At 57.6% G+C, this 27,346-nt stretch overlaps 1 protein-coding gene across 2 annotated transcripts; it reads right to left on the bottom strand.

Annotated features, from left to right (window-relative positions):
* Positions 1-41: 41 nt before the first annotated feature.
* SH3GL1 (SH3 domain containing GRB2 like 1, endophilin A2) lies at positions 42-27,346 on the bottom strand. 2 transcript variants are annotated; one of them, XM_065918021.1, is made up of 10 exons: positions 27,110-27,346; positions 5,334-5,402; positions 4,938-5,010; positions 4,017-4,160; positions 3,470-3,603; positions 3,202-3,360; positions 2,759-2,862; positions 2,005-2,129; positions 1,789-1,845; positions 42-1,481 (listed from the first exon to the last, which is right to left on the bottom strand). In XM_065918021.1, exons 1-10 carry the CDS (start codon positions 27,152-27,154, stop codon positions 1,285-1,287), a joined length of 1,107 nt encoding a protein of 368 aa, XP_065774093.1. In that variant the 5' UTR covers positions 27,155-27,346; the 3' UTR covers positions 42-1,284. The 2 variants fall into 2 exon arrangements, with proteins under 2 accessions (XP_065774093.1, XP_065774094.1); XM_065918022.1 differs by lacking the exon at positions 27,110-27,346 and adding an exon at positions 20,874-21,003.

Below are 27,346 nucleotides of genomic sequence, written 5' to 3'. Positions count from 1 at the left end.
ACCCCTTGGGAAAGCTTGCCCTGCACCACCAGCAGGCCAGAGACTGTAGAAAGAGACATTTAATACGTTTTTAAAAAAACATCAGGATTACATTTGGATCTGCCCCAGGCTATGACATCTGTGCCTCCTCCAGATGCTGGTTAACCAGGGGGCCTCAGGGACGATAAGGGGGGGCCTGGTGTCCTTGGGGACTTTATCAGTCACCAGAGGAAAGGAATGTGAGCCAGGCCCAGGGTCTGCTGCTGGCCTGGGCAGCTGCCTACCTTGGAGTGGAGATGCCTGAGCCACTGTCCAGAGAGGATGTGGTGGCTGGCTTGGGGCAGCAAGTTGCCCGGGACTCCCCAGGGGTCCCAGCAGCCAGGGCTCAGGAACATTCACTTGTCAAAGCCTTTGTGCTTCACCTTCCACATAGTGGAGGCTGGGCTCCCATGGTCCCGTGTGTGTCTGTATGTGTATGTGTATGTGTACACGCACTGTGTGTGTTTGCTGGTCATGGCAGCTTGTGCCAGAGAGAGATGCTCCCTGTGCTTGGCTGGAGATGGGGCGGTGGGCCAGAGTGTGTGGGATTCAGTGCCCCGCAGGAGGGAGATGGCCTGTCCTTGGGGGCCCTGGCCTCTGAGACCCCCAGGCTCGTCTCTTCGTGAGCCCCCAGCCAGAAGGAAGGAGTGAGGGCCTTCCAGGGAGGTGGCATCTGTAGGCATTCATGGGTCCAGGGGACCCTGGAGGGGGAATTTAAAAGCAGGGTGGTGAGTCTCAGCTAGGGGGTCTTGCCTAGACCACCCCATCGCACCAACGTTCAGTCCCATCCTTTTTAGGGCAAGTCTCTGGGCTGCGAGGGATGGAGGTGGGAGAGGACATGTGTACGTGTGTGAATGTTGGATGGAAACAGGAGAGGATGTGAGTGTGCATGTATGTGTGTGGATGGAGGTGGGAAAGAACGTGTGTTTGAATCTGTGTGTGTGAGAAAGAGGTGGGGAGAGAGGAGGAGGTCCACCTGGAGTCGCCCGTCCCTGGAGAGTGGTAGGAGTTAGTGTTTCTAAGAGCACCTTAGTGTGAGCCTCCTGGGGCGAGCAGGTGGGCTGGGGGCAGAGTCTAGAGCAGCAGGATGGGGAACACTGCCCAGCCCCAAGACGGCCACGCGGAGTGGGGAAGGGAACCCCTTGGCGGTGAGTGCTAGTGTAAACGGGGACCCTGCTGCCCCTGGACCGGCAGGAAGCGGGCCGCCCCGCCAGCCATGAGCACTGCCCTGGCCGTGTGGAATGCAGAGATCCGACGGAGGGGTGGTCACTGGGGCAGCGGCACCAGCACCTCCACGTAGCTGAGGGGGAAGAAGCCTGACTGGCCGTCCAGCATGCCCTCGTACCAGTTCTCGTCGATCTGGTTGGTCAGCGTGATGATGTCGCCCTCGCGGAAGCCCAGCTCCCCGTCGTTCTCAGGCTCAAAGTCGTACAAGGCCTTGCAGCTCGGCTGGTCCAGGGGCGCTGGGGGTGGGGGGTGGTCTAGGCTGTCACACACCCCAGGCAGTACACAGGGCGATGCTGCCTCCCCTCCTGCCCAGCTGCCTGGTCCTGCCCACCATGGCTCCCACAGCTGCCCAGAGGAGTAGGCGATGAGGGGAGAAAGACTCTGGGAGGAGCTGGCGATGCCTGCTGGCATCAGGGTGTCAGTGAACAGAAGCGCATAGCGCTTGGGGCACCACTCGGAGCAGTGAGGGCCAGCTCCCCTTCTACCGGAAGAGGCGAGGGGAGGCGGGGGAGAAGAACCCTAAACCCCAGGTGGGACACTCACGCATGCTCCTGCTGGGGGTCCGGATGGGCTTGTCAGAAGATCGGAAAGATGATGAAGCTGCTTGCAAACAAAGCACAAGGTGGGCCGAAGATGCTGGGGTGGGGCCTGGCGCCCATCCCAGGGTTGGGGGGATGCTCTCTCACAGGGGACTGGCCCTGTGGCTGGGGGCTACCCCAGAAGAGGCCTGGGGCAGAGCGGAAGCCTCTTCCCCCTCACCTGTGGTCTTGGGGGCCGCAGCACAGGGGAAGCCGCCATTGGGCTGCTCGGGCTCTCCGAGGTCCAGGAGCTCCCTCGGCTTGGGCTTATATTCCCGTTTGGGGCGTGAGGAGGCGTCCCGCATCCTGGAGGAGAGGGAGTGCGTGTCGAGGTCAGCTGCCACCGTGGCACTCAGGGTGCAAGTGGGGGGCTGTGTGAGGGGATACCACGCACAGGAACACTGGTCAGCGTGCCCTGGTGTGCCTCCAAGGTTGCCTACAGGCTGGGTCCCACTGAACCCAGAAGCCTCCTTGGTGATGGCTGCCCCCCCTACAGACACCCTCCCTGCATCAGGGAACCACCCCCACCAGAACTTCCCTTTTCAAGGTCCTGGGGGCCTCCTGACTCTGAGATGGCCCTTGGGGCTGAGTGCCCAGGGAGACAGGGAAGGAGGAGAATGGCCTTCCAGGGACAGTGTAGCAAACCCTCTCCCCAAAGAACATCCCAAACCTTTCCTCTGGGACCAGTGGGAGTGTGATGAGGTCTTGCTGTCTCCAGGGACCCCCCACTCCATGCAGCCTGGGGGTTCTTTCTGAAAAGGTAACCCCCCCCCTTGCTGCTGCTCACAGCAGGATGGGGTTTCCCAGGGGCAGGTCAGCCCCCCAGGCCCTAGAGGGCCGGCCCAGGTGGCCCCAGCCCCAGCCCCAGGCCATTGGGCCTTCTAGCTGGCAGAGTGGGCCGCTGTTCATAGGGAGAAGTCAGGGGCCAGACTCACCTTCGCTTGAGCTTGTCGGCCAACTCATCTAGGATCTGCACGGCCTGCCGGTGGTAGTCCAGCTGGGCGTCCACCAGGGCAGAGAGCTGGCTCACCTGCTCGATCTGCAAGGGACCAACCAGGGCTGCAGTACGGCCCTTCTGAGCCCCATCTCCAGCTGCCTCCTGCAGGGAGCCTTCACAAGTTGTTCTGGACATGGGCCTATCCCTGCCTGTCTGCCTGACCCTTGAGCTGCAGCCGGAGGAGGGGAGGGGCCTGAGGAGACCCCGAAGCCTCAGGTGGCCAGTCGCCCCCTTGGGTCCTCTTGTACCCACTTTCTTTCTTTCACATCCTGAACAGGCACTAAGCCCGCCACTGGCCCTGGGACGCTGGCATCACCGCTGGGCTCATTTTCGAGGCTCCCCCAGGGTCTGTGAGGAGGGGTGCACAGCCCACGTACGCACATCAGTCTCCAGGAGGTGATGCATACTGGTCTCTGCCACCTCCTTGGACTCCTCGAACTTCTCCATGGCCTGGCGCAGCTCCTCGTCGGGAATCTTGCCCTGCCGCTTCTTCTTGTAGTCGAAGTCCAGGCGGCGGCCCTCCAGCTTCTTCAGGTGGTGCTGCGGGCCAGGACGGGGGTCAGGTCTTGTGCCCGGGGCCTCAGGGAGGGCCTCCCCGCAGCACCTCCTGCTAGGAATCTGGCCCAGGCGGGGCTGGGCAGGGACATACCTGAATCTCCTTCAGGTCCTTGTCGCACAGGTTCTGCAGAGGGTCGATGAAGTTCTGCTTGACCTCAATGTCCAGGGAGTCCTTCACCTCAGCCAGGCGCTTCATGGACTCTCCGGCATCCAGCAGAGCGTCCCCTGGGGAGAGCATGGGGTGGGGGAGGGAGCTGTCACTGGAGGCCTTGGCCTGTGCAGCGAAGACACACGTCACCCCCACAGCCAAGAACCTGGATGCCAGAACTGAGAACAAGGGACCCTGGAGGTTGACCTGGAGCCACAGGGGCTGGTGTGACAGCTGGTCATGAGCCACCCTCCCAGCTCTTTGAAGGCACCCAGGTCTGGACTGGGTCAGCTGTGGGGGGATGCAGCTTTCCCATGGCCATGACGCTGTAGACAGTGCTCGTGGGAGACAGAGCTTCCAAAGAACCCTTGACTGCTCTCTTCCACAGAGCCAGCCAGCCCTGGAGATGCTCCAGAGACTGCCCCATGTTCTCAGGCCCCCTCCACCCAGCGTCTCCCACCCCATCCAGGGCCCCCCACCTTGGCCTCACCGAAGTTGGACTCGCCGCCCAGCTCCTTCCCATGGCGGATCATGCACTCGCCCAGCAGGCCCTCCGACTGTGGGTAGCCAGGGTTCTTCACCTGCCCTCGGATCTTGGACACCGTGTTGAGCATCGTCAGCTTGGCCCGAGAGGCTAGGAGAGGACGGGCCAGGTGGGCATGGGTGTGGTCTTAAGGAGCTGCCAGGCCTGTGCTTGGCCAGCACCACCAGCTGCCCATCTCTGCCCATTCATTTCTGCAGTGCTCCCCCAGCCCAGGGAACCAGAACCTCCCAGACTTCCCCTCTTCTGCTCTCAGCCTCTCCTGGGAGCCTCTCCAGTGGGCAGGAGTGGGGTGGGGCGAGGGGGAGAGGGGGATGTGCTCCTCGAGACCCCCAGAGAAGCATGGTAGACAGGTCTAGGTGTGGGGATACAAGCATGCTTGCACCCCCAGCAGTTCCAGTCCGTCCCTGGCACAGGCCTCAGGTGGAGGCGGGAGCTGCTGCTGCCTGTCCAGCACCCATTCACCTTTCACCACAGAACCCAGCCCTGCGTCCCTCTTGGTCCCGAGATCCCACTGCATGCTCCAGAGGCAGGTACACAGCTGGGGCCTGCCAGCCAATTCTCACTAGTACAGCGAGTTGACAGACAAAAACATGCTGTCTTCTGCTGGGACCACTAGTTGTAAGGGTAATTTAAGGCTAGGATCATGAGAAACGGGAGCTGACAGATAAAGCAGTAGGAAACTGGAGACCCTGAGGACATACTTTGAATGCCTGGATCCAGTCATGCCTGAAACCACCCACCCCTGGGTGTTTCAGTTCTTTGTACCCATGCCTTTCTTCTTCATGCTCCAGTAACCAGAGGACTCCTGACTGCCAGAGACCTGAGGAGTTGGGGTGCAGACCACTTGCAGCTGATAGGTGCCCCTACCTGGGTTGGGCTGCAGGTACTCAATGGTTCTGGCCAACACTTCTGTCACAGCCTTGCTGGTGACATCCACCTTCTGTAAAGAGAGTCCATGTGTGGAGTTTCAAAACCATCAGGGTGCCTGAGGCCAAACCAGGAGCCCCTGGACAGCCCTCAAGCTCCTCCCAGTTCCCTGCCTGCCTCAGCATCCACACGGGAACCCCCTGCTGCTTTGGGGTCTCTCTCCCTCCTTGCTGGTGGTTGTGCTGTGTCCCCACCGCTACCTGCCCAGAGCTGGGGGAGGCCTGCAGCCCACCTAGACCCTCCCCATAAGCCTTGCCAACTCCAGAGTGCTCAGGGCCAGGCTCTGTGGGGGTTGGTAACACTGCCAGGCATCAGACAGGTGCGTTCTCCCATTACCTTCTCCATCTCTTTGAAGTCATCGTCAAGCTTGGTCCCTTCCGCCCCTCCGACCTTCTCACTGACCAGCTGGGGGACAAAAGGAGTGAAAAGAATGTGAACCAAGGAGGAGGAAAGCGAGGGCTCAGAATGGCCATGATGGCTTCCCAGGGATGCTGGACATGGTGGCCAATGACAGGGGGAGGGATCTAAAAGAGGTCCTTGCTTCAAACCCCCACACTCCTGCAAACCCAGGGCCTGGAGCTTGCCCTGGGGGGACCCTCTCTGGTCACACCCACGTGGTCAGGCTGTGCTGGCGGCTCCACAGTCTGAGTGTCCCCTACCCCAGCAGGGTTCTGCAGACTGTCTGGGTCCCCCTTATAGGCTGTGGTGCCCATGCCTAGATGGTGGTGTTGTGATTCAGCTCCAGGTGAGGTGCCCAGGTTCACAGAACTGTGACCGCCCTCTCCCACTGAACTGCCACTCAGGGAAGGAATGCAGACCGCTGCTCTCCATCTCCCCCGCCCCACCCACCCCGCTGGGGCCAGTAACGAGCAGGTCCGAGGCTGAATGACGAGCACCAAGTGGGAGGGAAGACCTGTCCTGCATGGGCCAACTGTCACAGGGCCGGAAGTCACTTCTGGTATGGGCACACACCATGTACGCAATTTCCTAATGGCTGGCACACTGCCTTCAGCCGCTGTGGTCTCGGGCTATTGACTTCACTGGGTCTCAGCTCTTGCCTCTGTAAAATGGGGTGACAGGTGTGCACTCAAGGGGCTACTGTGTGCAAGCGTGTGCTTGGGGGTACTTCCATGATGCCCACACTGCCCACCCCGATGCCCCATTATTTCCCCTGAGCATCTTGTCTCTCCATGAGGAGGTAGAGCTGCACGGCAGGCCCAGCCTGTAGGCCTTTATCCCTGCCCTGCCCACCCAGGGCCTGGGGGTATTGCTCGGGTAGCCACACACCCTGGCCAGTCAGGGTTCTCATGGCAGCTGCACCCTGGAGTCCAGGAGGGCATGGGGCACAGGCAGGAGGCAGGCCTGGCTCAGGGGCCTCCTCAGACAGGCGGAGGCTGTGCGCCCGATTCTGACTTTATAAGGGAAGCCCTGTGTCTCTCCTATAGGTGTTTCTCGGGTGTCCCACTTTGTTTCATGGGACAGTTTCACTTCTTTTGATAATGGCAAAACAGGACGTTCTCAAATTCAGTGGTTGCCAGAGGGAAATGAGTGAGATGTCTGACGTGGGATGAGACACTTCTGGTGAACCGGGAGGGCTGCTGAAGCACCAGGGCTCAAAACCACACCTTCCGGGCCGAGGGCCTGCTGGGTGCAGGGGGCCCGGGCGCCTGCAGGGACCACGTCCTTCCTCTGAGGGGAGAGCGCACCGGCAGACCCCATGGCCTCTTCCAGGCCCCCTGGGAGTGTCACCTCTGTGAGCCCCTACAGTTACTACATGGGCCCTCCTTGTTCTGGGGGCCCCACTAGCAACATCTGGGTCCCCACCAATCTCTCTGCACACCCCCCCCACCCCCCGAGTGAGCACTAAGCTCCAGTCCCTCAGGCTGACTGGCCTCAAGTCCCTTCTCTCCAAGGTTCACAGTCTGGAACTGATACAAATGGATGAGAGGATGACAAAAGGCCAGAGGGAAGAGAGGGAACTGGCTAGCCACCGACCAACCGCAGCGAGAGCATCAGGGAAGGGAGGGGCGCTGAGGGCAGGGTCCCTGAGGAGGCGCAGACAGCACTCCAGAGAATGGGCAGGGGGCCCCCAGGAGACCTGCAGGCAGCGGTGATGCCTGGTGAAGCTGAGGGCAGGGCGTGCCATCTGGGTGGGAGGCAGGACTCTGACACTCAGTCCTGCTCAGGCACCCTGCACACACCCTCTGAGATGCAACAAGGGCAGCAGCGCCACCATGGAGGTAACATTTTCACCTGCAGCGTCGGCATCCCACACTCCCCACAACCTGACGATGTCCCCAGCCTATGGGAGAGGGGCCCGGGAGGCAATGGGCTGTGCCCACTTTCCTGTCTGCATCCACTGAGCCCCCCACCCCACCCGTCATCTCAGGGTGTAGGGGACAGCTGAGCAGGTGGGTGACTGCTACCCACTCTCCTGCAGGGCTGTGACGACAGTGGTGTGGAAACTATGGCCGCCTGGGACTCCGCAGCCAGCTGGGAGCCTGAGTGATGGCAGTGGGCCCACGCTGGTGCCTCCCAGGGGAACCACGGGGCCAGGCCTGGCAGCAGCCTTTGAAGATGAACTTGCTGCTGCCTGTCTGACAGGCCTCTCGGATTGCAGCCTGGATTCATTTCTGCCCTGGGAGGTGCTCAGGGACCGTGTGTTCCATGAAGGTCCAGGACAGGGTCTTTTCTGTTAGAACAGGGAGGAGGGTGGGCAGCTGCCTGGTAAAAAGGTTCATGAGTGGTTCTGAGACCAGCCAACAGGTGTGACTGCAGAGGGAGGGCTGCTCTGTGGCCCCATGAGCACAGGCGTTGAGTCCGTCTGGCCCCTGTGACAACAGCTTATGGAGGCACTGCTGGCCTCTGCACACCCACCCAGGCACGCACACCTCTGACCCCACAGGGGCTCCCTCTGTGGCCGGTTCCTCCAGTGCTACCTCTCTGGGGAAACTGAACAAGCCAACCCCCACCACGTGTTTGGTCTGACCTGTTTTGTTGATGTTGTTCAGTTGCTCAGTCGTGTCCGGCTCTTTGCAACCCCATGGACTACAGCCCTCCAGGCTCCTCTATCCATGGGATTCTCCAGGGAAGAATACTACAGTGGGTTGCTCTTTCTTTCTTCCAGGGATCTTCCCAACCCCAGATGGAACCCACATCTCCTGCATTGGCAGGAGGATTCTTTACTGTCTGAGCCACCAGGGAAGCCCGGCCTGTGTTACAGCTCCAATATCCCCTGGGAAGAGCGTGCCCTGCCCTCAATTCAGGCTGCAGGTGCCTCCAGGGCGGGTTGGGGGCCACAACTGTAGTGTGAGCTGAGGGCGCCAGAGCTGTGGCAAGGTCACTGCCAGAGTGGGGGAAGGACCCCCAAACTGTTCATTTCCCTGAGAGCTGACCCACTCAGGCTGTTCTGCCAGGACGGCTCGGGCTCAGCTGGCATGTGGACTTGAATGGTGGGATTTAGATGACACGCTCATGAGTGGCTGCAACAGGCAAAGGGTGGCCCAGTTCAGGCTCCCACACTGAGGAGCAGCAGAGCCGTGTGGTCTGAGGACGCCAGTCCTGGGCACCTGGGGAGGGAGAGTGAGCCTGGGAGAGAGGTGGATGCTTGCTGCTGAGCACCTGTAGGACCTCCACCCACGAGAGTGGCCCCGTGGGCACTGATACTAAAGACCAATTGGAGGAGGGGGCTGTTCTCTCAGAAGACAAGTGTTCTTCAGCATTCTAGGCCTTTGGCCACATTTGGACAGGAGCTAGGAATCTGACATGTGGGAGAGAAACAGAGAACGCACATTGGAAAAACACACAAACACAGGATGCCATGTGCCAAGAGCCGACAGAGCAATTGCTCCAGGAGCTGAGTGGAGAACAAGAGGCAGGAGAACCTTCAGTCCCGGAAGGGGGGCTTGGGAATGGACGGCTGCCCCTCAGCAGGCAGCAGAAGCTCAGATCCTGACAAGTGGGACACGCCAAGGGGAGGCCTTGTAATTGAATCATCTTGGCAGGGAATCCTGATCAATACAACATGGAAAATAAACGGCTGATCTATCTACAGGCTTGGTGACCTGGGTAGCCGATCCACTTTGATGAATTCAGAGTTTAAAAAAAGCAGCGGGAGGAGGCTGGCCCAGAGGAATGGGAGGCGGGGAGAGAAGCAGGGCTGCTCAGGGCCTGCGGTGCAGGATGGATGCTCCACGCATCCTACTTGGCATTTTCATGCCTCGCGAGCCAATGCACTGGCCCGGGGGGCCACCACCTCTCAAGTTAACAGCAGAGGTCCCTGTCCTATCCCAGCCCCCCTCCTGCCCTCCACCCAGCTAGCATCTCCCTGCCTGCCAGTGACAGCTGGAGAAGCTCCCACTTCTCTGTCCCTCCTCACAGGGAGCGCCAAGCCCAGCTCCAGGCTAGGGGCCAGGGGCAGCCACTCTCAGGCCCTGGCCGGAGAGTTGGAACATAAGGCATGGGACAGGCGATGACAATGAAAGGGCCTTGGGATCCAGGCACCCCCCATTCCCTGGGTCTGGGCCGAGGAACGCCCCGTAGCTGGGTCACCAGGACCCAGGACTCGGGCATAAGCACTCCTGGCTCCAGTCTGCGACCACCATAGGGAGGAGCCCACCACCCTGGCAGAGACTATGCTGGCTCTGAGGAACGCCCCTTTGGTGAGGGAGATAAAGGCAGGGGAGACTGGGTGAGACGCAGCGCCCAGTGTGGTCTAGGCTGGAGCTCACAGCACAGGGTATCCCACACCCAGAGATGGCCAGTGCAATGATCCTCGGCGGGGCTGAGCGATGCCTTAACGGGGAGGCCAGCATGGGGACGGGACGGGAGGAACATGTAGATGGACACAATCGCTTCCACATCCCTTCTGACTGCAGTCCCCTCCCTGCCAGTCTCCTAACATCTTGGAGCCACTCGCCAAACACCTCAGAACAGCCCCTTCTAGTTTCCTTTACGGCCTCTGTCTCGTGACTTGGACAGTCCACGAGGCGGACAAAGCCAGGCTGGCCTGCTGCCCAGTCGACACACAAAGCCACTGGCCTTCTTGAGTCTTCTCTCTGCTGGGCCCTGGGCCCCTGACTAGGGGGTGCTGGCAGGGACTCAGAGGGTGAGCTCAGGTAACTGATGCCTTTCTTACGGAGGTGAGCTGAGGGTGCTTCTGAGGAGGAGATGTACCATGCAACACTGCCCCAAAGCCTCCTATCGGTCCCTGCCTGCAAACCTCCAGTGGCTCTGGGTCGGAATGATCTCCAGAGCCTGGCCCCCATGAGTTGCTCGAGTATGAAATGCCTGCCAACAGGCGTGGCGTTTGGATTCTAGGCAGCCTGGCCCCCATGTGGCTCTGAGAGTAGAGGCCACGAGGCGTGGGGCTGGGCCGCCGCCCCAAAGGGCAAAGGAGGGGTGCCACTGAAGTGAGGACCACAGAAACACCATTCACACCCACACGAAGCTTCATGTGGGAGAGTCGTGATCAACACCTCAGCCCAGGAGACAGGCAGCAGAAGCCGGAGTGCCCTGGCAGCAGGAGCGCCTCCTCCATCCCGGGCCTCAAGCGCATACTTGTGAGCTGACAGAGCAGAAGTCACACCCCTCTGTGAAGCCCCACAGAGGGAGGTGTCCTGTCAAGTCACAACTTCCTTCAGCAGACCAGGAATTAAGGTCATGCCTCTGGGCATGCACTTCCTTCCCCCTAGGGATCAAAGCTAAACAGTTTGTGATGGCAGCTCTGTGAACAGGAGCAGAGAAAACCCTCCATTGAGTACCATGACCACTGGATCTGGCCCCAAGGGGCAGACATGGACTCCCAGACATGGTTCCACACAGCGTGTCAGGGTGTATGTGGAGCTTGAGCTTTTCTCTCAGCAGAGAGGGTGGCACCTCGGGCAAGAGGCTGGCACATGCAGGCTCAGGAGCAGCACCCTTGGGGTCCCCAAGACTGCAGGGACAAGCCTGCTGGAGGGTCCCCCAGGAGGCGGTGGGCTGTTGCTGTGCAGACGAGCCTGGCCTGGGGGCCTTGGTCAGACCTGGCCTCCCGCAGTCTGAAGCCCCCTGGCTTCTCTGCCCTGTGGTGCTCCCTCCGGCCTCCCTACACAGACTCTCCTCTCAGGACTGGCTTGGTGGGTAGGGAGCTGAATGCCATGTGAGTCCCAGTGGCTGCTCCCCTGCCTGGCATATGCTGCTGAGATGAGGGGGGAGACCGTTACATGAGAAAAACCCCCTCAAAGTCACGTCTGGCTTAATCCAGAGTCTGATCTTGACGTGGCAGGGCACCGGGAGCAAAGCAGGAACCAGTGGTTGGAAAGAATGAACCGGAGGTGGCAGCAGTGGTGGGAGGGGACAGTTGCTCAGGGACTGTCCAGGCTGTGATGAGCTGGAAGACAAGGTCCCAAGACAGAACAGAGTGCAGTCCGACCTCTGCTGTTGCACGTTTTGGGGGGCCCAGCACCTACAGCCCTCCCACCTCTGTCAAGGCACACATCCAGAGCTGCTCCTCCACTCGCAGGCTGATGACGAAGTCCCTAGACCCCCCACAGTGGTCACACTGCTGTCTCCACAGGGCCTCAAACTGGCTTTACATGCCCTGGATCCGTCATGAGACCCCTGTGGACCCCAGAAGCCTCTCCTCCTGCCTGACTCAGGCCTGCTCTGCCCTGGCTCAGCCTCTCCTCACTCCTCCCAGGGATTCAGCCTCACAGGCACCCCCACCTCGGTCGGTCTTGCCAGGTTTCCTGCCCACGGCAGCTCCCAAGGCTGGGAGGATGCAGGTGGTCGTGACCCCAACCGGCAGGCAGGCTTTCCCCTCACAGGCCATTGGCCTGAAGCCACAGGCCCGAGTGTCCTCTGGGTTCTCTGTGGAGGGGCGGGGGCCTGGGGTCAGGGCTCCACAGCATCTAATCCTGCCTCCTCTGGGGACCACTCCCCACCCCCACCTCCCCACCCCGCTGAGCACTGACTCCAGTGATGGCTGGTCCTGGGATTGCTGTTAAGGCGCCAAGTTCCTCCACTAGAAAGCAGAAGCACTGGACAAGAACCGTTCCCGCTCCCACTTATGATTAACCAGCTCCCAGTGCATTCGGCGGAGTCAGTGAGGAAGCAGCCCCCTTGGGCGCTGGGACAGCTGTGGGGCGGCTTCCAGGTGAAGCACTTCTGGCTGGTTTTGGGGTGGGGGGGGAGGAAGGACTGCTGGAGGGGAGGTGGGCCACATTAGGTGTGCATCTTCTAATGTGTCCACAAAACACAGCAGAGACGCCTAGTTCCTGGGACCTGTGATCTTGCTGGCCCTTCGGTTAACCTTGAGGACTCCAGAGGAAGGGGTGGAGCCACGGAGACCTCCAGCACTCACTGGCCCAGTTGCAGTCACCGGGGAGTCATCTCCACCTCAAATTAATAAATGGAAAGACTGACAATCCAGGAGGTGATGTACCTTGCCCAGGGCCAGGCAGTGCAGTGTGCATGCACGTGTGCGTGTTAGAGACGAAGCCAGACAGCAGGGGTGACTGGGTCCCCTTGCTCTGGAGGCTGCCCTGTGCCTCCCTGATGTTGCTTCCTCACTTCAGAGACTGGCTGGGATGTCAGGGTGCCGGGGACACAAGATCCGGCTACAATCCCCACCCTCCCACCTGGCTGGGGAAGCATCCTGGTGACTATCAGGCCACATCCCTACCCCTGGGAGCAGGCAATCAAGAGGACCACAGCTGTTCCTGGACACTGATGGGAAACACACTGGGGATGGCCAACCAGGATGACACCCGACCCATGCTGAGTGCACTGGTCCGGAGGCAGAAGGCCTGTGTTGGGGGACCCGGCGGCTCTGCCCGAGCCTCCTGGAACTCCAGTCTCTCACACTGCACCCACCACTCCAGGGTGGCCTCAGCCCACAACCCCAGGGACGTTACAGAGCTCTCTATGAATACCAAAGGCATATTGGACCGTGAGCTGTTCATGGAGGGGGACACCAGTCACACACAGACCCGACCAGGGGCTGATGCCACCTACATGGGGAGGATCAGATGGGCCTGCCCCCACCCTCACTGAGCGACCCTGCCCCAAATGCTATTGGGGGAGGTGAAGGGCCAAAGTCACATGGCCCGGCTGAGATATGTGGGGAGCAGAGTGAGGTGGGGGCTCAGGATTCTGTCTCCTTGGGAGAAGGGGAGAGGTGGGCCTGACCCAAGTTGGCACCCCAGGCTGTGCCGAGGGTTTTTACCCCACAACTGCTTGCAATCGAGGCTCATCTCTCAGGAATGAATTCCACCTGGAACTCTTGCCAGTGCTGAAAAGCCCAGGTGTAAACTGGCTTCGTGCATTTTCATCTCTCATCTCAGGGATAAGGCAGGAGGGCTGTGTGTCACACAAGCGGGAAAATCAATTTCAGATGAAAACTTATAAAAAGAAACACCCAACCCACAAACAAATGAGGTCATAAATCCCCCGAGTCCTGCTGGCGAGGCCACACCCGCCCTGCACTGCTGCCCCTGAGCCAGGGCGCGCTGTGGGGGAGCTGCCGCCTGCAGACCCACCAGTGGGTGTCCAGGCACACAGCACACTTCTGTCCAGCGTGTTTGAGTAAACAAGGTGTTCTGCAAACTCATCTTTTTGTCAATGGCAGAGCTGACGCAGGAGCAACCCTTCAGGAAAGAGACAGGAAACAGGGCTTGGAAATCCTGCGAGGCACATGCACAGTTGTTTGGCTTCCGAAGGCACTGGAGCAAACCCTGCATTCAATGTCATCGCCACAGCCGACCACAGAAGAGGCTGTGGACACCAGAGCACATGTCTTGAGGTGGGGTCATGTGCACCCCAATGACGACAGGCTAAGGTGATGAAAGCCCAGAGCCCTTGCCTCCTGGAATGCTGTCTCCCCGTCTCTAGCCACTTCCATTCTGAAAAGCCTAACTAATGTAAAGCCACCTCTTCCAGGAAGCCCTCCTGATTCTCCATCACCCACCTCCGAAGGACCCAGGTAGGAGGAACCTGACCACTGGCTACCCTCTCCCATTACCAGTCCTGGCACCTCCTCTCTGAAGGCCAACCCCACAATGGGCCAGGCTCTGTTCCAAAAAGGTATGCACTCACCCCACATCAGAGTCTCTGCCATGCTGTTCCTTCTGTTCCAAACCTTCCCACAGCTGGCTCCTGTCCATCTGATCCTCCTTAGAGCTCCCGCCTCAGAGGGGCTGTCCCTGACCCACCCATCACTCTCATTCTCTCAAGCACCCTGGGCTCTGAGAGCGCGACCCTGGCACTTCTGTACCGTCCGTGCTCGGAACCGTGTGCAAGACTAGAAGTGCCTCCTTGATACTTCGTGCCCGTGGGAGGAAGGAAGGACCTCACAGGGGTCTGACCTCATGGTGCCACTCCACACGGCTAAGCCCTGGGGGCTGAGGACCCAGGAGCTGCCAGATGATAGCATCCCTAACCCCCGTACCCACCACTGTCCTTTGTGTTGCTTATGGGAAGTTCAAGTTCAGCTGAACTCTGCCTAGGGAGGCTGCCTGTCTACATCCCCACTCTCTACTCGAGGTCTGCCCACAGCCGGCCCTCTCACCAGGGAGCAAAGGGAAAGTGTGCGAAAGAAAAAAGTCTGAGCAAGATGGGCCCAGGCTGGGGACTCCTTGGTGGCTCAGTGGTAAAGAATCCACCTGCCAATGTCAGAGAAATGGGGTCGATCCCTGGTCCAGGAAGATCCCACACGCCACAGAGCAACTAAACGCGTGTACCACAACTACCGAGCCTGTGCTCTAAAGCCTGGGAGCCGCGACTACTGAGCCCGAGCACCGGAGAGCCTGTGCTCTGCAAGAGGCCACGGCAATAAGAAGCCCGCACAGCACAAAAGAGCGCAGCCCCGCTCACCCCAACCAGAGAAAGCCTGTGCAGCGGCAGCTCAGCACAGCCAAAAACAAAACAAAACGCCGGGCCTTGTATCCAGGCTACTCTGGTCCCGAAGTGGGGTGGTCTCCTATCGACAGAAGCCCCCGTGAAAGGGCTGCGCCTGCAGTTTGGGAGGACAGGACATGAAAACGGCAGGCTGAGAGGCAAACAGACTTGAAGGCCAAAGGGAAACAGCCCCCAAACTGGTCAGGCTGCAGCCAGAGAGGCCACATACCCGGGTTCGCGGATCATCGAAGGTAAGTTCGAGGGGAAGACAGAAGCTCTGAGTGGGTGCTGAGGCACGCACCCTTATCTGGCACACTAGCTGGGTGGTGACAGCAGGTGACTCAGGGCCATTGAGACCAGTTTCTTCAGGTGTGGCTACCAGAAGCAACTGGGTGGGTCACAATCCCAGGACAGCACATGGCAGGCCAGGGGAGGTGACCAGTCCCCTCCTGGGCCATGAGTCAGATGCCAGCACCCTATCACCCTGCATGGCCACTTCTCCTTCTGTCCCCCACCCTATTTGTCCAGAGGTACCTTCCCTTCTGACCTGCAAAGTCAGTCCTGGAAACCTGAAGCAGGAAGGAAGGAATCTCGGCACAAGATGAGGAGACCAAGAGGGGCTGCCAGGGCCAGGTGAGCCTCAGATCCTGCCGCTCCTGTCCTGACTGCCATCCCCTGCAGTGGCAGCACCGGGGGAGGGAGCTCCCCCTTCTCAGGAGGCACAGCAGGACTGGCCCACACACTCCCTGACATTACTGTCTGTGCCCCAGTGGTGGGTGGACACCCCGCCCTGGGTCACAAAGGAGGGCAGTTCTCAGGGCCCATCTCCTCTGTCACCTTTATTCCAGCCAACAGCACCCGGGATAGCCTCCCCTCCCCACCTACACGTGGCCTGTCCCCAGATGTTAACTTCCCAGCAGCTGCCTGCTGTTGACAGGGCCCAGCAGGTGACGGGAGATCAGTATTTGCTGAGATAACAGACCCCCGCCCTCAGGACCTCTGGGGAAAACACCACCAACCAGGTGTGTCAGCAACAAGTCAGAACAAGGGTGTGCCCTCGAGCTCTGGGGCGGGGCTAAGACACAGGCCACAGCAGGGGTGTGAATCGCAGACAGCCTGTGTCTTAAGAATGTCAACTCCTCTGAGTCTCAGTTTCCTCGACTGTAAAATGGGGGGCTGATGATGACGTGCTGTGGGGTCTGGCTAGGAACATGCTTCAAGAACCATGAGCTGCTCTGCAAAGATGAGTCTGCTGTTCCCCACGTGAGGCAAAGCCCAGGGGAAGAACAAGGCCAAGAGGGTAGGGAGCTGGAGGCGGGTCCCCGCACAGGCGCGGTTCAGAGGCAGGACACGCAGAGCTACTGAACGACTGGGATGTGAAGATGCCCCTGTCTCTGGAGTGAAGGCCCTCTGCACACACCAGGACACATGTGAACACTGCGTGAACTGTGCTGCCAGCAGGCTGCGGTCCCAGCTGTCCCTGTTTACCCAAAGCCCCCAACCCAGACTCCAGAGGGCTCACGGTACCACGTGTACTGCTGACGGGCAGCCGTGACACACATTCTAGAGCTCTACTTGGAAGCAAAGCAACAGGGTTTAAGGGAGGAGGATGGGCAGCAAGCCCAGCATGTCTCCTGCCAGCCTGTGGGGCACCCCACCTCCTCCTGCTTCTGCTGGCCGACCCTCAACACCCTGGGGGGCTTTCTGCCCTGACTCCCAGGATGTCCCACCCACCCCATCATGGCACATCAAGAGTTGGCCTGTCTTTCAAGATGATACCAGTACACACCCCAAGAAGTCATGCTTACACTCTGCGCGTAGGAGACCACGCCCCGCTAAGCCGGGGTGTCTTTATAGTTTGATTTTGGCAATGCCTTTATAGTTTGATTTTGGCAGGAGAAAAGCTGCCCTGCCCTGGACCCCAAATCTTCCTTCTCTGTTGTCATCTTGAGACACATGTCTGGTGTTGCCACTTCTGAGCTAGGAGCAGGAAGAATATTCCAACCCCTCGTCACCTGATGATGATGGTCTAGGGGCCAGGGCCTCCTCCTCTCCCCCTCATACCCAGACAGTCTCTGCTCCCCTGGCAGGGCTGAGCCCATAGACAGGCAATGTCTGGGCTCCTGGACCACTGCAGGGCAGGCAGTGACCCCGAGGCCCCAGTGCCCAGGGCCTCCCAGGGAAACCTGCACGCTGCTCTCCCTTCTCCTTCCTGTGTCCACGTTCAAGGCCAAGGCCTGGGTTGTCTTCTCATGAGTCACGCCTGGTTTCTCCGTACTGGGCGTGCGTGTCACAGGATCCTGCATCACCACACTTGCCCTAGTTCAACTGCAAAGCCACCGTGCGGGTCTGGGATGCCCTCCCGCCCTGAGCTGACCTGCTCTGGCTGTGTCATGCCAGCTGAAGAGGTGGTGGTTTTTTCCCAGGTTGGGCCTGCTTAAAATCTACATGGTCACGTTAAAAGGGCAGTAGTCTAGGACTTGCCTGGTGGTCCAGTGGCTAAGACTCCATGCTCCCAATGCAGGTTTGATCCGTGGTCAGGAAGCTAGATCCCACCTGCAACAACTAAAGATTCTGCATGCCACAACTAAGACCCCTTGCAGTCAAATAGATAAATAAAATTAGAAAAACAAAAACACAGCAGGAGTCTAGAGGAACTCTGGGACCTCACCTTGGGCATGCCCACATGACTGCTCACTGCCACGCTGAGAGCAGAAACGCAGCAGTGGCCTCTGTGCCCGCTGCCAGGGGAGGGACACATTGTGGTCAACATATAAAGGACCACAGGGAGCTGTGGAAGTGAACTAGAGTCACAGGCTTGGGGTGGACGAAGGGCACCAGCAGTGTGAACAGAAAGAGCAGGATAAAAAAGCTGCCCTGGGACACTGTTCAGGCAGTGTGAACTTGCAAAACAAAGCCGTGGACTTTTTAGTGGTGAGTTCATCATGGTGACTTATCAGGGCGCGGCCTCCGCACTTAACTATGCCATGCGTGTTTACTCAAGCTCTCCTGGGTGCCTGGCTATCGGCCAGTCACTCTTTACCTCTTGCTTGACATCCGAGACAGTTTAGCACCACCTCAAGTGCCTGAAAAGGTACGTGCCCTTTATGGTGCACTAGCGCTGCCTGGCGTGGGGGAGTAGCTGAGTGCACACTGCCTGGACAGCAGTCAGCTCCCCTCCAGGCGCGGCTGGGAGCTGAGTGGCCTCCTGGACTCAGACCAGGCAGAAGGCCCTCCACCCTAGTCCCCTGGAACAGCATCCTTACACCCTGGGTCCCCAACGTACCCCGTTGCCACAACATCCCAAGGAGGCCTCCCAAACCCACAGTGCCTCCTACCTACCACCGGCCAAGGCCAAGGGCACAAGGTGCTCTGGGGTGAAGTGGACAGAGCACTTGGCCGCCTTTGAGGCCGCTGGCGGGAAAGGCTTGATGATGAGGAACCCAGAGAGGTATGAAGTAAATGCATCAAGGTTGGGGGCGAAGGAAGAACCTCAGAGAAGCCTCTGGGGCATCACTCATGCCAAGCTGTAGAGGGGCAACGGGTGGGGAGCTGCAGCTGCTCCAAGACTCCTGGGGCGGGGTAGGTGAGATGCTGACCTTGCGGGACAGCAAGACTTCCCCAGCTTAGAGGAAATGCCCCAGGAGAGGAGATAAAAGTAAATCTCAGGCTAGCAGTTAGGGGTAGGGGACACAGAAATCCTTGACCCCGTTCCCTCGGCTGGCCTCTTTAGGACAAAAGGTGGCCTTGACAGGCCAGGGCTGCCCGCAGGACTTCTGACAATTAAGGCTCTGACGGCCTGAGGTCATCAAGTTGATGGACACATGCTGGGGTCGGCCAAGGGGCCTCAGAGTGGGGAGGCAGATGGCAGGGGATGGGGAGGGAGTGGTGCCCGAAAGTGAGAGTTCCCAGTTTCCTTCCCTAAGTCTCTGCTAACTCTTGGGGCCAAGACCCAAAATGACCAGAGAAAAACCATCAGTCAACTGCTCCTGCTTCAGAGAACATGGGACTGGCTTGAGCTGTGCTGGCCAGCGTGGTGTCGGGGAACTAAGCGCACAGTCTGAACAGGGCCACACACTGTCAGGGCTCCTCCGTCCCAGATGCCCGGGAAATCCACCCTCACCCCAGAAATCTCTCTTCTGAGACTTAATTCAAGCCTGCAGGAGTTCCTGGCTCCACATGAAGACTGTAAGGGGCAGGGGAGGGGTGCCAAGAGAAGACAGAACGCAAGGGACAAGTGAGAAAGTTAGTCCTGACATGATCCCCTTCCAGTACCCTTCATTCTGGCTAGGAGAAACTTCCTGGCGGACATTTGTTTTTAAAAATAAATTATTTTTAGGCTTTTTTTTTTTTTGGCTGTGCCACATGCCATGTGGGATCTCAGTTCCCCAGCTAGGGATCGAACCCATGCCCACTGCAGTGGAAGCGCAGTCTTAACCACTGGACTGCCAGGCAAAGTCCCCGGTGGGGAACTTATGGTTTCACAATTCTTTTCACAAGAGAGAGCAGACCCCAGTTTCAGAGGTCAGGAATCCAGGAAGAACTGATTACATTGCTTTGTTTCTGCTGTATATGGTGATCCTGTTACTAAGATTTATTGTAAGAAATAACATCAAGATCCCTTTTAAAAACAAACTTAAAAAGTGAGTCTATTTGAAGGTCAAATTAACGAATTAATTCAGGCCCCAGGCTAAGAGGTTGGTGCACAGTATTTACTGCAGGCTCAGATGCCAAGGAGATAGATACAGCAGGCTCCCAGGTCCTCCGGGCAAGGACAGGGAAGGATAGGGAAGGACAGGGCTGGGCCTCAGGTGCACTGGGCCTAGGAGAGCCTGGTGCATTGCCTATACCAGCCAGCAAGTCTGGGACCACCATCTAGAGGGCGGCTGCGCGTGTTGTGACTGGTGATGAAGATCTGGAGGGGTGAGGGGCGCCAGGGAGGGAACTCAGGTCCCGGAAGAAGAAGGCCCAGAGGCAGGGTAGCAAGTCCAGAGGGCACCAACGGGGCCAGGCAGAGGACAGGGAGAAAGCTGGCTGCCTGTGGGAGGAAACAGGAGAAGAGGCAGAAGGCAGCCAAGGGTGGAAGCCACAGAGGGGCTGCGCATAGGACCTGGTCAAGTCCAAGAGCTCAGAGGTCCAGGAGCCTAGAGAGCAGGCTTCTGAGGCCAGAGAGGTTGGGCCCACGGACCTCCTTTCCCCAGGAAGTTAGGCACCTAACTTTGGATCTGGCTGTGGGGTCGGAACAACAGAGACTGCCTGTGACAAAGTCAAGTGCAAGTTCCTCTGGGCTTGGAGCCCTCAAAGCAGATTCCAAGCAAAGGAGACAACCTCTGAGCTCTGATGACTTATTTTTTAAACCAGTAGGACCTGTTCCTTATTTTTTAAACCAGCGAGACCTGAGGCCTCGCTGGCCACCCTGCCTCACACAGGTACCATCATGGCACCAGACCATCCCACGCCTGCTCTGGGGAGGCGTCCACTGTTCCTGACAACTTGCTCAGTGAGCCATGACCTGTGGGGACCTAGGCCTGTCACCAGCCGCCAAGCAGCCCCCTCCCTCAGGAGCTCACGCCCAATGAGAGGAAAGAGTACTGGGTGTGAGGATGTGCTCAGTGTGCAGCACGGGGGCAAGAGACCCCTGGGCCAGAGGCTGGGAGGGAGGAGACGTGCTTCCGGAGACTGGACCTGAGAGGTGGCAAGGATGAAGAAAGACATGCAGGGTCTGAGGGCAAACAGGAAGCGGACAGGAGAGCCGGGCAAGGGTGGGGAAGGATGGAAGCTACAAGGCCAAGCAGACCTGCTGGACTGGAGTGTGCTGTCCATGCTCGAGGGAGGGTGGGGAAGGTGCTGAATGCTAGGTGAAGCTGACATAGCACCCCGGGTCACCAGGGACGCTCCCCTCAGCAGGCCCCAGCTCTGCCTTCTCTCTCATGCCCAAATGGACACCCCACTTTTGCACTCTCACAACCCACAATTTAGGGCAAATGTCCCTCGGCCCACCTGGTATTCACTGAGTTCTTCAATGGCCCCTGGGTGGGCTGTCTCACACCCGGGACAGGGCACGGCACCTCTGGACGACTGTAATACCCAGGTATGGAGGTCTGAGCCACCGGGCAGCAGCCTTCCCAGGGAGGCAGCAACTGATGCTGAGTCAGGTCCTTTGGAGGAAATCGCACGTCTGTTTTCCTGCTGTGGTTGGGAGTCTCCGCGTGACCCCCTCTCGGGCCCAGTCAGCAGGTTTTTCTAGGAGCTGAGTGGAAAAGGAAGACGAAGCCATCCTCTGGGAGCCTGGGCTCGTGGAGCCTGGGGGACCGCTCAACAGGAAATGAGCAGAATGTACCCAAAGTGCAGCGCTTGGGAGTAATGGCTGTAAATTCAGCCCTGGGGAGGGGGGCAGGGAGAGAAGAGGGGGTGTGGGGAGAGAAAAGAGGGGGAGGGGAAGGAGGAAGAGGGAGATGAGAAAGGAGGGGGGCAAAGAGCAGAGAGCAAGCAGCTGCTGCTAGTCTGACACATTCCTCCATCCGGCTTTCCAGGGACGGCTTGGGAAAAAGTCCAGAAACATCACCCCTAACGTTTCCCCGGGGAAGGGTTTGGACATGGCTGGCGGGTAAAGATGCCTCCACAGGCCTGTGAGCTCCCAAACCCTCCTGTGGCCGGGAGGCTCCAGCATCAAACCCTCCTTAAACCTCAGAAACCTCCCCCTGCCCCTCCCCCGACCTCAGAAACCAGAAACAGAAGACAACTGGGCTTTCCTCCCCCACTGCCCTGGCCAACGACCTGAGGCCTCTGAAACCCTATGGAGGAAGTTGGCTGCGCACCCCAAATGAAAAACTAATTTTCCCTAGATTGGGTCAGTCTCAAGATACTGGCAACAAAGAGGAGACGGTGGAGATAGGGGCCAGGGCAGCACTAACTGTGGCCCCCAACCCAGGGTCAAAGGTCACGGGACATGCAGGCCTGAAGCAAATGGCGGGCCCAAAGGGCCCAGTTGCAGCCTGTCAGTTTGTCCTCTAAGGAGAGACACAGAGGGCTGCACAAAGGGGCACTGGAAGGGCAGGTGGAGCACTCAGGGCCCCGAAGGATGCTGCCTCTGGAGGGACGCTGGGTGGACGGCACTGTTTTCTGGGTTCAGTTGCTAAGCCTGCAACAGTTCTGGGGTCTCAAAACTGTGATAGCCTCCAATCCCTAAAGCTGAGCAGGGAGATACTGAGAAACCTCTCACCTCACAGGCTATTATTAAGTGGCACATGGAGTATAATTAAGTATCCTACAGCCTGGCCTCAAAACACACCCAGAGAGGCAGGGCGATCAGCTCCCACTGAGTTCTGTGATAAACTGGCCTTTACTACACCCAGGATTCTGAGTCACAGTGAACTTCAGGCTCTACACACGGTAGTTATGAGCAGTAGATTCAGAACATGATGAGCCCCTGGTCCTGGCATGTTAATAACGAAGAGATGCAGGATGCTGCCTGATTTTGGGGTGCCTCCCTGATGGCGAACAGTGGGTCCTGCCCAGGAGGTCAGGTTAACCTGCTTTTACAGACAGGCCTGGGAAGTGGTGGAGATGAGAGGCCCCTGCTTCCTTCAGGGAAGGGCAGTTTTGGATTGCTTCTAAGCTCCACAGTCCAGCCTACAACACAGGGCTGGGCACTGCACCCAGCTAGCTTGTGAGGCAGGATGGGATCATCTCCGCCCAGGGTCCTGCAGGGACACTGCGAGGTCAAGGGTCTTCCTACGGATGAGTCAGCGGAATGGTTTCCTGTAAGAGTGGACTTAACCCAGTTCCCGCCGCATGTGGACAAGGCCATGGCCAAAAGCCACGTCTGCTGCCCCGAGGCAGGTTTTCCAGGGGTGAATGCCTGCAGCTGCTGGGCTCAAGGGCCTGGGCCAGAGACCACTCCTACTCCCTTCCCCACCCCCAGACTTTGCCTGACATCTGTCGCTCGCAGGCTACATACTTTGATTCATGCTGACACTTCAGGAGTTATAAGTTCCAGACTTTTGTGTCCTAAGATCACCCATGTCTGTTACTCAGCAGGCCAAGTACTTTGCTAGGAAATCAAGAGTGTGATTCCACAAAATGAAGTTTAAAAAATAGGTTGGGGAAAAAAAAAACAGGTCGGAGCAGGCAGCATCTGGGAGACCCCTGACATTCCCCCAGGTACTGCTTACTCCTACAAGTTGGGGTCTGGGTCCCCTAGTCCTTCCCCCACCCCCACATCTCTCCCAGGAAGTTCAATCTTTCCTCCTAGACACCAACGCAGGGCCTAGAGAGAATCGAACAAACTTCAAAGTTACGGGATACGGCGGTCATGAGTTCCCCTCCTAGCTTGGATGGAATCAATCTTTTAGTTCAAACTCTCTCCCTCCTTTCAGGCAAAGAAAAAAAACAGAGAAATCAGGCCAGCATTCCAGGCAGCTGCCAGATCTACCCCTAGTTACACTCTCAGATCTCCACACAGCACAGCCACAAGAATGATCAGGAAACCAGTTAGCAGCTTAGGTGGAAATTAATGTCACCCACACACACCACAATGACAAGTGAGCTTCTGAGACTGGAGCTTGCTAGTGGGTTCCTCGACCCACCTCTATTCCCCAGAAAGACTCATAAAGGCATCTCTCCCCAGTTTAGATGTACATAAAAACCAGACAGTATTGACTGACATTATTACATGGGGAGGCGTGAGAGGGCCCGGGACAGACGCCTACTTCTTTTTCTGCTTTACTCTATGGATTCCTCAACATTCTCCAGCTCAGCCTGTCAGTGACCAGAAGTAAAAACTCACAAACTTCCCACTCAAGCTCAAATCGATTTTGTTTAAGACCTGAAAGCTTTCACCAGAGAGGAACTGGTGCAGAACTGGCCAGTCTCGTGCCAGCTACTGGAAGCTGGTTTGTCACCGATGTCATCAATGAGGTAGACCTGCCAGAAACCAAGCTTCTCTACTCCTGGCTCTCTGTCACGCGTCCACCTTTCTCAATTTAGAGACGACGCTGTTACAAGCCTTTGAATCAAGAACCTGTTTCAGCAGGGTTTCTCAACGTTGGCGCTCCTGTCATTTGGGCAAGATAACTCTTGGTGGTACAGAAGGCTGTTCTGTGTGTTACAGGGTGTTTAGCAACCATCCCTGGCCGCTACCTAATCAGTGCCACTAGCGTCTGCTCCCCAAAGCCTGACAAAGCCTCTGATGCTGCCAAATGTCCCTGGGGTGCTGCACGGAGGGGAAGGGGAGAGAGAAGGGTTAGTCACCCCTAAGTGAAGAGGTGCCGATGCAAGCTTGACAAGATGCCAATAGATACTCTGGGATTCTCCTGAGGACTTGGGCAGGGGAGATGTGGTGTCTGGGTGCTGAGTTTTACATACGTGTCCATCTACATATTATCTGGTTATCTCTTGTTTCAAGAATTAGAAAAAGTAGGCAGCTGCCACAAGAATGCCCAGGAGGGATTTCTGTTGTTGTCGTTTGGTTTGGGTAAAATTATCCTCACTTTTCTCAAACTGTAAAACAGGGTTTCCCAACCTCAGCACTGCTGACATCTGGGGCCCAGTGCACTGTAATACAATTAATTACCTCCAAGTTTTGACAGCCAAACATGCCTTCAGACATTGCCAATGTCCTCCAGAGAGTGGAACTGGCCCTGGCTGAGAACCACGGTCCTACTGGAAGACAAATGCCCCACAATCCTTTGGTGTAAAAAGGGGAGTATGCTGACCCTTGGGCCAGATAAAGTGAGACTGAGACTGAGACTCACTGAGACCAACGGAGACTGACTGGTTTAAAACATATTCACGCGGTGAACCTCAATATATATTAGACTTAACCGGAATGTTACCTGGCCCAGACGATCCTATCCTGAGGGCACAGAAAGAGGATGAAGGAGGTGTTTCTTTTGTTTTTTTTTGAAGGAGGTGTTTCTAAAATCAAGACAAGAAATACAGAGAGGTGGACACGTCCAGATCCACAGTGGAGGTCTATGGAAACTATTGCAGAAGGAATGGAACACAGCCAGGGTGATTCTTGAGAACACAACTCAACACGGACTTGGTCACGAGGCCAAGACGGCGGCTCTCAGAGGAGGATGTGGCCATAGTGGCGATTCTTTGGGAGTGGGTCCCGAAATGTCGAGATAATAAACTGATCTGAACCACCAGCTTATGCTGCACTGAGCTTTCCAGGTTTTAAGTGCTCCCCCTAAGTGCTACATTCAGGTCTGAATGTAGGCCATTCTTCCTTCCCTGAGAAGATAAGGCTCAAGTGGACACCCTGAGAGGCCCAGCTAGTTCCTCCAGCGCAGTGGGTCTGCTGGGGGCAGGACGGGCTACCAGCATGGGCCCTTGTGCCTGAGAGTGGGGAGGGGAGGGCTTCCAGAGACCCGTCCATAGGAAGGAACAAGGTGGCCCAGGAGTTCTTCCAAGACCTATAGTTCTTACAGGAGGGGCTACATCAGTGTCCAAGATAGTGAGCAGCACTGCGAGGTGCCCTGGTCAAGTGTGCAGCGAGGCGGGGCAGAGGGGGAGGTAGAGGCTTGCTGGGCCAGGTCACTCATTCCATCCTGCTGGGATACAGGGCTGTACTCTCAGCAACAACCCTAGAATCCATCTAGATTAAGTTTCTCTTCCTCCAATGTTTAGCCTGGAGTCAAGAGACAGACCCCAAATATCTTTAGCCCTGACTAGGATCATTACTTTCCCCCTCAAGAGGCCAAAGGTCCTGGTTGTGTATCACTGGGGACACACTTCTTTTCCCTCCCACTGGACCTCTCCAAGTCATGGGTTAAAGTCTGGTTTGCCAGCACTGCCTAAAGGATTCCTATGACCATTGCTCGTTCCTTCTTGGAGTCTATCCATACAAACTCCAAACCTAAGATTCTTATGAGATGGAGAAATCTGGGAACTTTTTGGATCTGAGCCTATAAACTGAATTTTACATTTGCCTAGTTTTCTGAAGAGTGAATCCACTCAGCTCTCACCAGATTTGTGAACAACGGGGCCTGGAATTTCCAAAACACCTATTCTGTCCATCACAAGTAGAACACTTAAACGATCTTGGATTCCACGTTCCACTTCTGGGAACTTAACCTGTAAAGCCAATCCCACCTGTAAGCAGAGATACTCACTATTCATGACAATACTGTTTGTGGCAGAAAACTACTTGAAACAATCTAAACATCCATCAAGAGACAACTAGTTAAAAAAAAATCATGGTTGACTTTATGGAACAGAATATCACGTACCCATTAAAAAGATCCAGGAGGAGGTGGAGGAAAAGCAAAAGAGGAAAATGAAATACATGACATCTTATCTCTTCAAAAGAACAAAACAACAGAATTGAACAGGAGGCTCTAGTGCTGTGGCTCTAGGGGGAGGGGAGAAAGAAGAGGGGGTTCCCCTAAAGACATCTGGCAGCATGGGGAGACACTGGTGGTTGTCACAACTGGGGAAGCTCCTAAATCGACTGGGAGGGGGCCGGGGTGTTGCTCAATGTCCCACAGTGCCCAGGATGGTTGCCAGGACAGAGAAAGACCCGAGGTGGAGAATTCTGACTTCAATGTGATCTCCAAGACACAGTTAATGAAAACCAGCAAGTACACGGTTCTACGTAGACCATGCTACTACTACGTGGGTTTTTTAAAGAAGAGGCGTACACTTCTCTTTGGTAACTGGAGACAGTCTTGTTTCTGGGAAGAGGGACTGGATGTCTGAGGAACTGAAGTGGGAAATTGACTTTTCACTCAACCCTTTCAATTTTGCACCCAGCCCACTGAGAAGGCTGCTTGTCATCTTTGGAGAGAAAAAAAAAAGAACTGCTCTAGACACAAAATTTCCCTGCCCCTGGGCTCTCTGTGTCGACAGCCTCTGGATGGCTTCTTCCTCTTCTCTCTCTCCGCTCCCTCCCTGACGTTTTTACAGGGAAGGACAGGAGGCGAGGGATCCACGACCGGGAACAACCTCTGGGTGCATCTCTGCTCTCCACCGTCTGCCCACCCTCCTGGAGGAGACTGGAGCCCACATGGCGGACAGAGCTTGGGCGCCCTCGCACGCAGACCCTGTCCCTCCTAGGCTGTACCCACCCTGCGAGGGACGCGTGCCAAGATCGCCCCCTCACTACCTCCGGTCGCCTCCCGAGTCAGGGCCAGGCCTGGCATCGCCTGGCCCCCCTCCGAGCAGTCTGGGCCCGAGGCTCGCCGCACACCCCCCCCCCCGCCCCCCGCCCCGCCTCGGCCTCCGCTCACCTGGCTCGCCTTGTAGAACTGCTTCTTCAGCCCCGCCACCGACATGCTGCCTTCCACAGTCGGGCCTGCCGCCCGGACTCAGCGAGCCGGAGGGACCGCGCAAGCGACAGGTTTCCGGGCTCCACCAACCCCCAGCGCGCCTCAGCGGGCCCCTTCGGCACCGCCTCCGCCTCCCTCAAGCCAGCTCCGCCCGCCCCGGCGCCGCCTCAGACCCTCCCGAGCCCGCGCGGCCAGGAT

Source organism: Muntiacus reevesi, chromosome 1, assembly GCF_963930625.1.
Source record: "Muntiacus reevesi chromosome 1, mMunRee1.1, whole genome shotgun sequence".
NCBI lineage: Eukaryota > Metazoa > Chordata > Mammalia > Artiodactyla > Cervidae > Muntiacus > Muntiacus reevesi.
Note: the sequence above shows the minus strand (reverse complement) of the source record. Positions and strands in the feature narration are given on the sequence as shown.

Bases quoted from the DNA above. Each gene is read 5' to 3' on its own strand.
- SH3GL1 (XM_065918021.1), bottom strand. From the start codon at position 27,154: ATGTCGGTGGCGGGGCTGAAGAAGCAGTTCTACAAGGCGAGCCAG. The intron at 4,161-4,937 runs GTAGGGGCACCT...GTCCTCTCCTAG, and splicing joins GTACCTGCAGCCCAACCCAG to CCTCTCGGGCCAAGCTGACG. The intron at 1,846-2,004 runs GTGAGGGGGAAG...GTTTGCAAGCAG, and splicing joins TGCGGCCCCCAAGACCACAG to CTTCATCATCTTTCCGATCT.